Raw genomic sequence first — 10261 nt, forward strand, 5'->3', positions numbered from 1 at the left:
AAAATGTGCCAAACTGTTCACTGAAACCGTGTGCATTTCATCATCTAGCTGAACACATTGGGTGAATATCTTGTCACAAAGCATGGGTACCTATAAACTGAACCTTCAAGCCTGGAAGACCCCCAGGGAAAGACCATACACATTCAGAACTATGAACCCATATTCACAGAAAATGAGTTTCCTGTTGTTTGTCAAGACCAAAGGAAAAACTTGTGTGTGTTATTAATGCATCTGCTTTGGGAGTGGATGTCAGAGGATCAGAATATATGATATTGCCTAGTCTTCATAGTTAACGTACCATGCTTAATAAAGTTCCACCCATCCTTTGGTCTCATCATGGCGATGTATCAGACATGCAACTGTTTCAGCCTCCTTAATTAATGTATATTAATTAAGCCAGTAGCCACCTTGTAACACTGGAAACTTAACCACATGTTTTGGTTTTACCGGAAGCAGAATTCCTATCTCCAAAGTTGGTCTTGTGCAGAGGATCAAATATGTAACTAAGACAGAATGTACCCTCCCTCGTCTGTGTTCTTGGTGTCTTCTTTCCTGAGGATCCATACTGGTTCTTTGACCCAGTAGATGGATCAATAACATCAACAATGCTTTGAGAAAGTATTTTGGGGAAACTCTCAGCAGAAACACACAAGTTTTTTGAAAAACTCCCAAATTTTTTGAAAAACACACAAGTTTTTCCTTTGGTCGTAATAAATAACTCTATTAAGTACCTGATTAATTAACAGACCTGATGAACCTCTTCAATCACATGAATTTTCTGTTTATTGTTTTACAGCCAATATAACTTTACCTGTATATCTGGGTCAGTCTGTGTTATAGTTTTTTCCAGTTTGGTGTTTAATGGTTCCATACATTCAATGGCTTTCAAAGTACTATTGCAAAAAAAAATCTTACCCAATTGTTATTTTGTGTACTTCACAGGGCTTCGTGGACCAAGCAGATGGTAAACCAAACGTTAGCACACCCCAAGGCACACCCCATGGCACACCCCACGGCACACCAGTACCCGACAGAGCTCACCCAAGCGAGGCTTCGCCGATGAGAGAGGGAAGCAACGGAACCAGTACAGGAAGTGAAGAACCTGAGCAGTCATCACCTAGCAGGTAATGATTTGGTTGCATTGGTTGCCTTTGATGGTCAGTTGAACCTTTTCTCCGACCAGCAGTCAAGTTAGCTCAGTCAGAAAGGTGGTTTTCAATAAACCCCAAAGTTGGCCTTGCACCTACAAGTTCGCTCAGTCAGAAAGGTGCTAGGTGGTTTTCAATCAGCTCCAAAGTAGGTCATGTGTCTACAAGTTAGCTCAGTCAGAAAGGTGCTAGGTGGTTTTCAATAAGCCTTGTGCCTACAAATTAGTCAGAAAGGTGCTAGGTGGTTTTCAATAAACTCCAAAGTAGGCCTTGTGCATACAAGTTAGCTCAGTCAGAAAGGTGCTAGGTGGTTTTCAACCAACTCCTAAGTGCCAAAGTAGGCCTTGTGCCTACCATGTCTTATTACTTCATTCCTGATTTCATCTTCCTAGTCTTATTTGCTGATTTTCTTTGGAGACGTTTCATTTCACAGGTGGGGATCTTCATTTCAGATGTCTTTTTTATGGGCGTTGTTTGAGCCTGTAGTGTGTCTCATTTCAAGTTGAGTAACGCCAAGTTGGATTTCACAGTGGCAGATTTCGCCAGCGTATAGGCAAATTGCGCTTCTATGTGTGTTTAATCACACGATCCGTGGGATTAGGTTACCACACACAATTCAAGTCTGCCACTGCGAAATCCAACATGGTGTTACTTTCAACTTGAGACGAGACACATTATAGTAGCATAGAGTAGGTCTAACAATCAAGTTGATTAGCTTCTTTTTAGCATCCATGTTAATGGCAGGATGGGAAAGTAGGGAGGCCAGAAGATGTTAGCCTTTTGACATTTGGTCTCAAGCTCCCTGTCCATTTTGCCATTTTTCATAAATAAATATAGACCACTTGACATTGCCTGGCAGTTTGCATGCAAATTATGGCAATTTCCATTGTTCTTTGCCCTGCAGTGTGTGTACGCATCGTAGTTTGCTCAGGGCAGATTACAAGAAAGCAATTGAACAGTGTAGCGGTTTGTTCAAGCATATCGATAGACCAGTCCCTCGTCTTTGTTGATAAACAACAATGTCATGTGGTCTATACTCCCAAGGTCCCAGTGTTGTTTGCATATTCACTATCTTTGTATAGACATGACCTGTGCCAGTGGTTGTGATCTGATTCTGGTATTTGCCATGAAAATTGCGCGTCGTAGCCTGTGGAAAAAGCGCTTTTAAAATCGGTAGTCAATTAATAAATAATAAATAATCATGCTGTGTTGTCTGTTCTTACTTCCAGGCTTCAGCAAGACCAGAGTTTTGATGGTGACGATGACCCAGACTTTGATGAGGATGTACAAGCGCTGTATCAGGCCAAGGCCATTTATGCGTTTGAAAGTAAGTTGAGCCATTAGTGACTTAATTATTATTATTTTTTTTTTTTTTTCAGGGCCGGGCCTACTTTCGGGTCGGGTCGGTCGGGTTACGCCAATCAAACAAATTGGTTTTTTTAGGCCTAAGGGAACAAACCAAAAGATCAGTTAAGTCCTATAAAACATTGTTGGGCAGGAAAAACCTCCTATGTACCTCCCTGAACATGCTTAAAACAAAACTGCCAGCAGGTTACATAGGAGGTTTTGCTTAAACATATTCAAGGGCCAATGACACATAGGAGGTTTTTCCTGCCCAACGACGAAATGATCATTAGTGAGAGAGGGGGTTAAAATGTCAATTGTGTTTCTCCTATTGTTTATACAACGTATCAATGTTTTGTGTTATTCCCTAAATGGATGAAGTGCTATGTATGCAGCTTTTCCCTTTGAAATTGCCCTCCCTCTGATACAGAGTTTTAGATTTAAATTGCATCTGATGCATATTTTGTGTATTTTTTGTTTACTTTTAGGGAAATAGTGTGGACAATTTTCAAATTTTGCACAAGCTGTCCCCAATCTCAAAAATTGTATATAGAATTCTAAAATCTTCCACACATTTTCACTGTTTGGTGAATCTGGAATGGTTGAAGCTCAAGTTTTTGTGCTGTGAAGGTTTTCAAAAGTAAATAGGGTCTTGAGAACTGATGTTTTTTTTTCACCCAAAAGCGGTCTTTGGAATAGACCCTCCCTCGGGTCCGTGGAGAACGACTGGTAATGTAGATTACATAGCATTAAAAATCAACCCAATACACGGACCCTCCCAGTCTGTAGGCAATTTGACTTCCAGCTCCCACAAACTGCTGGAAGTTCACTTTTTACGGATTTGGAGTCACGCAATCTTTCTATATACCACGTCCATGTTTTCACTACATTAACGCTTTGTGTAGCGACTAAACAACGATATTGTATCCGACCAATCAACGCAGCTTGGCAGCGCGATATTTGAAAAGGCTTCCCTAGCTAAATAATGTGCAAACATTTGCAAACCGCCTTGCGATAATGTACATAATATGGACAATAGGCCTAAGTCCGAGTGGAGTGGTTGCCTTTTATTATTGCGCTGCATACCATGGGTCTATCAGGCGCGTGCCACTTGAGCTCAATACCTCTCAGTTGTTGACAAGTGTCCCATCCGATCTTAAGGTCACATCCCGCGGCATAGCTTTGTGCTACCATATTTGAATTGAAACTGGGGCAGGGCTTTCGTGGTTGACATCGGAATCACCGTGCCGTTGAACGAATATTTGGAAGTGAGATCTCTAACAGATTGGACCAGTCTCGAATCAGCGCTCAATGGACTTTCGCGTTCACTTATATACGAGTATATTTCTATATTGCTGCATGGTTGACTGTGGTGGGTGTAATTAGTGGCGTGCCGATTTGTGGATGAAGAGGAATGGGTTTTTGGCATTGAAGAAAATAAGGGGGGGTTGGCATTTTTTTTCATAGGGCATTACGTAATTATTTATTGTTACATTATCCAGAGATGGAACCGAACCGAGACTGGGGCCAGTCTATCTTTGGAACTAAGCCAAATTTGAAACTGACCAAACTGAATGCAAAGAGCATGAAATGCAAAATATTTCAGAAAAAAATAAGAGTTGTTATTGTTTCGTCTTTTTTGTTGATTTGTATTGATTGCTAAAAATATTAGCAATCATCAACAAAGATAAAGAGGCAGTGATGCCAACGCTGCACCTTGGGCGCACAATTGGGCTTCTTGGCGATCACTTGCCGCTAATCCAAAAACCAAGCCGCTACTTGCCTAAAATTGGGTTACTTTGCAAGAGTCAGGACGCGACAGTAGTTTGATGTATTTTCTTTTCAATTTAGCCGATTTATAAAGGTTTTGAGTCTCTGAAGCTCACAATTGCAATTACCTAGGGTTTTGTGACCATTTATTAGTTGGTCCATAACTTCCCATTAAGTACCAGAACTTAAGTCGAGGCTTTTCTGCCTAATTGGGTAATTTGGGTTCTAAATTCGTGTAAATCCACCCAAATATCCAGTATTGGGTGCTTTTTTTGGAAGCTTCAAAATTGGGTTTCTTGAGACTCCTTTACCGCGACCTGGTGGGTGAATGTGTTATGTGCCGCGCCTTGGCGCTGAAAAGTTTTGGCAACACTGTCAAGAAGCAAAACCTGTGCATGTGAGGCATCATTAACACAATTTTTAACATGGGTTTCTTTACCTAAGTCATCAATAATACAATTATGGTCTCTTTTTCTTTCCATCTACAGCGGCAGATCCAAACTTGCTAGGTTTAGGAGAAGGCGAAGTTATAGACGTTTTAGAGGAGGACGATGGTGATGGCTGGACGCGGGTACGTCGCGGTAACGAGGAGGGATATGTACCAACATCGTACCTCCTCAAAACCTAGCTTGTTACTAAGTCACTACGTGTCCTTCATGTTATACCATGTTTTGTGTTTACTGATCTACAACAGCCAAAAAATCGGAATCGCTATCAACCAACCATATAGAATCTTGCCTGCTTTATGGGATATATAGCACAATACCCAAGGATTACAGTTCAGTGACCTGGATATACCTGTATGTGGGAATTACTGACCCCAGTAGTTTGCAGACCTGTCTTGGAGAGTGTGTATTCTGCTGCCAGTGGAGCTGTCATCACCATGGTTGCTACAAGTTCATTGCTGTATTACGGAAAACCTCAAGTTGGTCATGTTTTGTGTAAGAGCAAGAGAAATGAAAAGTTCTTGGGGAAATTTATGTCTCCTAGGAATTACGGTTTGGATATAATATGATGTACATCACTGGTCTCTTTTGAGAATGTACATGATTTGCTTAAAAACCAGTGAGGTAGAACCAAAGAATACCAACTCTGCCATGTATTATTTTGCTATGTGCTTGGCAAATTTTGATTGGAAGTTTGTTGTCGTTTGTAACACAACACTCAAAAAGACGGCAATTTTCACTCCATTTCGAGCTTTAGCCGATAAAGGTTCACTATTTGCCCTCCATGAGCGACAATTCAAAATGGCTGATTTGCCATAGCATTACACATGGGGTAATTTTGAGTTGGTACTCTTTGGGTATAATCTCTGTGATAAAACCTCATCTTTTACCAGTTTGAAAATTAAAACTTCTTTAAAATATGATGAAGTTTTGAGAAGATGCTGCTGTTGTGGCCAACCTAGCTCAAAATGCCTGTTGATGTGTTTTAATCAGTAAGAAATAAGGTGAATTAATGTTTATGTATAACATTATATTTGACCAATTTCCTTTAATGCACTGTTTCAATGAGTAGACCCCTATACTCTATCCAATCTGACTATAGATGAGATGACATACAATGCTATTCAAGCAAGTGGGATTACACATTACAGTAGTGTTAACTGGCAGATACACTTTACCAGATGTTTATTAGCTTGCAAGCATAAACATGTCACATTACCTATATAAAGTACTCCAGAGAGTGCAGTCATGTGCATTTACATTCAAAGAAAGACATCTTATTAAGTGAACAGCATTGTCGTGTGAACGTTTTTCAAGCGTGACTCATGTTTGTATACATGATACGTACCCACGAGCTCCTCATTCATTTGCTTGATATGATTGACCTCTATAGATTGGCTGACTGCTAGTATTGCTCTATACCTAATTCACCTGTTGTTCATGCCCTGAAACTTTACTAGTTTACTAGTACCCACAAGATGGCCACTGTGACGTCACACTCATGGCCTCTATCGATAGACAGGTATTTTGGCATAATATCAAAGCAGCGAAGGAATTAAAAGTGTTTATTGATTATCTGGAATAATTAATAGCATTCAACCCCCATCCTGATCAGTACAGGAGATTTAGGAAAATTTTTACACTGTAAAAAGAAATGAACAAACTTGGATCCTGTGGATACCAATTAAGTGTTTGTTAAGAGTCTTTTGTACTCGCTCATGATATCAAATCCTGGGTAGGTCACCGCTGATATCAAATCCTGGGTAGGTCACCGATGTCAACTGACACAAAAAAGTTGTGGATGCTGTGTAATTTGTCCAATTGTGCTAAATTTATTGATTAAACAAAATGGAAATCATGTCTTATGGTGTAATTATTGTTTTAAAAAAGGCCAAATGTTTGTTGGCATATATTCCACGTGCACTAAACATGAACGGTTCACTTTCATGTTGTGTGTCAATGATTTTTGTACGCTACTAACTATAAATGTTTATTATCATGTTATATTCCCTAGCCCTATAATATTACAAAATAAAGCCTTAGTTTTTTTTACCAGATAAGTAATCTTGTGCAGGGTTCTATGCTGGAAAACCTGTTTCATTCTAGAAACACTTTGAGATTGTGTTGTCTCCTGCACAGGCATAATTTTATTTCTACCGTGACTCAAAAATGTTCCTGTGCAAGAGGCTAAGCAATTGTGACTATAAAATGCATACTAGAAACTGTAGTGTTTATTATTTAATATCAAATCTGTGTATATACTATCATGTTTCTTGAGGGGATAATTTTTTTTTGAAATAATCTTAATGAGAAGCGGAAATGAATATATTATGCTGTAGAGGTATTTATACTCTTGTAGATGGTCATTTATGTGTCTTTACCTACACAGGGTTGCCAAACCCATGATTTGGTAGCCCAATTAGGCGACTTTTTGAAGATTTTTCCCATGACTTTTGAAGATTTTTCCCGACTTTTGACAATTTCCTGTCCCATAGAAACCAATGGTTAAGAAAAAATTTGGGCGACTTTTCAACATTGGCTCCATGACTTCCGATAGTTTCCTGCCCCATAGAAACCAACGGTAAAGAGAAAAATTGGGCGACTTTTCGATTATTTGACCCGCAATTCGGGCTGAAATCTTTTGGCAACCCTGTACCTACATGGTCTTCTGTCCAAGCTAGCGCTTACTATGATATACATTGGTAAATGAATAGTTACATTGTGGGTGGGTGGGGTTAGATGTACTCGTATGAAAATTATGGAAAATCTCTTGTTTTTAAAAAGAATACATTAAAACTACGGGCAGAATTGCAAGTGGATGAGCACTGTGTGATGAATGCCCTGCCACACAGCCATGACAACACACCCACTTGGAGGCTACAGCATGTTGTTTGTGTTCATTCAGTTGCCATTCTGGCTTTAGCCTGAAGTACATGTTGTCATACGTAGGTGTGTAACACCAGGGGTGCACAGCATTGGGCTATCCCAGTTGAATTACATAATTATACGGAGTGTAATCCGTGACCTTAATCTTTCACACAGGGGGTGTAGATTTCAAACGGAGTAATCCATTCAGGTAATCCCATTTGAAATTCACACTCCCTGTCATGTTTTTCGTAAGGAATGTATGGATTTCAACTGGAATATCCCATTGCATGTCAAAACTAGTCTGTTAAATTTTCAATTTGACCTGCATATGACCTTTAATCAGTATGAAGTACAAAAAAAAAATGTTATCAATCGAGAGAAACCCTAGTTGAATGGGTTGGTCGTCTATAAAAATGAAGATATGCACTCCTAGTGTGAATTACACTCGGGTTCCCAAATACGGGCACATATACATGTAGTATATTTTGTTCAGATATGCAAACTGCTGGTGGTGTATGATTTGACAATAAACTATCAATATATCAAGTGAATTTATTATACAATGAAGCTGATTGACTTGAAAAATGTTGGTAGTAAAGTTGATAAAATGGTGTTTATGTATGCAATTGCTGGTGTATGTATGCCATATGCTAAAAGCAAGCTGGGCAGAGTATACTTGGTGAACATGTGTTTGGCCTTCATGAATATACAGGCTAGGCCTGTCCAAGTTCATTGCTGGGTCGTCAGTCCCAGCTGCAGTTATTATTACTTAAACCCTATATATGTGACACGATCTGGTACATGGGGGCCAAAGGCGGCAAATTTGAAACTGAGATAAAGGTAAAAATATGGAGTAAAAAACAATAAAATACATAAGAAAATAGACATCACAAAACTTCCAGAACCGATTTCCTCTTTTTGTGTTCCTGAAATTTATGTGTTTTCTTATATTTTCAGCCCAATTTGAGCCATTTTACCCCCAATTTTACACTGTTTTTCAGCATTTTTTAAGCATTTTCAGCTCTTTTCCTCTTTTTTTTATAAAGACTCTGTTTCAGATCTGTAATTATAGTAACTCAATTTTCAAAAATGCCACCTATGACCCCCATGCTTCGGAAAAAAATCAGTCTCTTTTTTTTTTTTTTTTGCGATTCGTACTGAGAATTGTCACATAGTTTGCCAATATGATCATCATGATTTTTATTTTCGTTGAAAGTAATTAGTGGAAGAATAGACAAATTGTGTGAACTGATAATTTTGTATATGTCAGATTCTAAACCTATTATCAGTTATTGTTATATTTTATATAAAAATGAAAATAAAAAATTGCTACTTAAAACAGGTGCTAGGGCAGTTTCTCAACGCAAAACTCATACACATAGATCATTTTACTTTAGCTGTGAAGATGCGGTACTATAGTACTTTTACTTGCGCGGAGAGTTAGTGACCTCAGCACGTGTTGAGGCAGCTTTAATGTGCGCATCCCCCCGGGGGTCACTCTCATTGTGGCCATCCGCGATAATCAACTTTTGAAAAGCACCCTAAACAAGGATTTAACCCTTGGCTAAAACGATACCCTAAACAGGTAACACGCACCTGTTTTCACACCCTAAACAGGGATTTTATTCCTTGCATCAAATTTCATACCCTAAATTTCATTTCCGCATATTAGCAATTGCAATTTTGCTACCCTTTTTTCCAATATTTCATGTTTTTGACACCCTAAACACGATACTTGCGTATCGTGCCTATACCCTTTTACACGTTTTTATTATCGCGGATGGTGTACAGGCCACAATGGGAGTGACCCCCTCCCCCCGGGCGCATCCATGTAGTGGCTTTAAAAGTATGTGTATACATCAGCACTATGAGCGAACATGCACAATTTGAAGCTGCACCCAACAAGTTGCACACTGACTCATTCAGAGTAATATACTAAAATTGTGACCGTCTCATCTGGTCATATATTACTGTGACATTTTCAATTTAAGGTTTCTCCGTCATCAAAAAAGTATTCAGTGGAATTTTGTTTAATTATTGTTTCATACTTTTAATGTGTTGATGACAAATTTGGAAAGAAAATGGGCTGTACCAAATACTCAGTTTTGAATTAGGACTTTAAAAAAAACTGTTTCAATCATGCTAGATTACACAGAATAGCATTCTCTACAAGCTTTAAAGTACATTTTTTGATACTTCCGTGGTCCGGAAATGCAATGGTGATGATAAATCACAAGAAGAGGCCAGATCTCCACCTTGCTGATGACCAATGGTTCAACCATCTTTTGTTGTCAAGACCATTGATCAGCCAATCAGCATGATTGTGTATCACTGCTGTGTTAAGGCTTGTATATGCCAGATGCACAGCACAGACCACAGATGAACTAAAACTTTATACATATACAAGTTGCAGGGTATATATACTTTGATCAGCTCGTAATCGGCGGGCCTTATAACATAGAGGATTAATATCTATATAATTTATTTCGAGATTTCTCTTGTGACATCTTGCCAGAAGCATCACAAATTAAATCCGATACGCTGTCTATTTTATTTAACAAGCACAATAGAGACCAGACAGTTCAACTATGACACTTATAATGTAGGTCTACTTTTCAGCTTGGTGATAAAGGCCTAACAATTCCTGCCGATTACGAGATGATCAAACTGTAGTGACCAAGTGCA

At 38.9% G+C, this 10261-nt stretch overlaps 1 protein-coding gene across 1 annotated transcript in view; it reads left to right on the plus strand.

Annotated features, from left to right (window-relative positions):
• Positions 1–7140, plus strand: part of LOC140137540 (cdc42-interacting protein 4-like) — a 72849-nt gene extending 65709 nt beyond the window's left edge. Inside the window, 3 exon segments of the mRNA XM_072159253.1 lie at positions 943–1124; positions 2378–2475; positions 4751–7140. Coding sequence (XP_072015354.1) covers positions 943–1124; positions 2378–2475; positions 4751–4890 — 420 coding nt within the window. The 3' untranslated portion in view covers positions 4891–7140.
• The last annotated feature ends 3121 nt before the right edge of the window (positions 7141–10261 follow it).

Source organism: Amphiura filiformis, chromosome 17 (genome assembly GCF_039555335.1).
Source record: "Amphiura filiformis chromosome 17, Afil_fr2py, whole genome shotgun sequence".
Taxonomy (NCBI): domain Eukaryota; kingdom Metazoa; phylum Echinodermata; class Ophiuroidea; order Amphilepidida; family Amphiuridae; genus Amphiura; species Amphiura filiformis.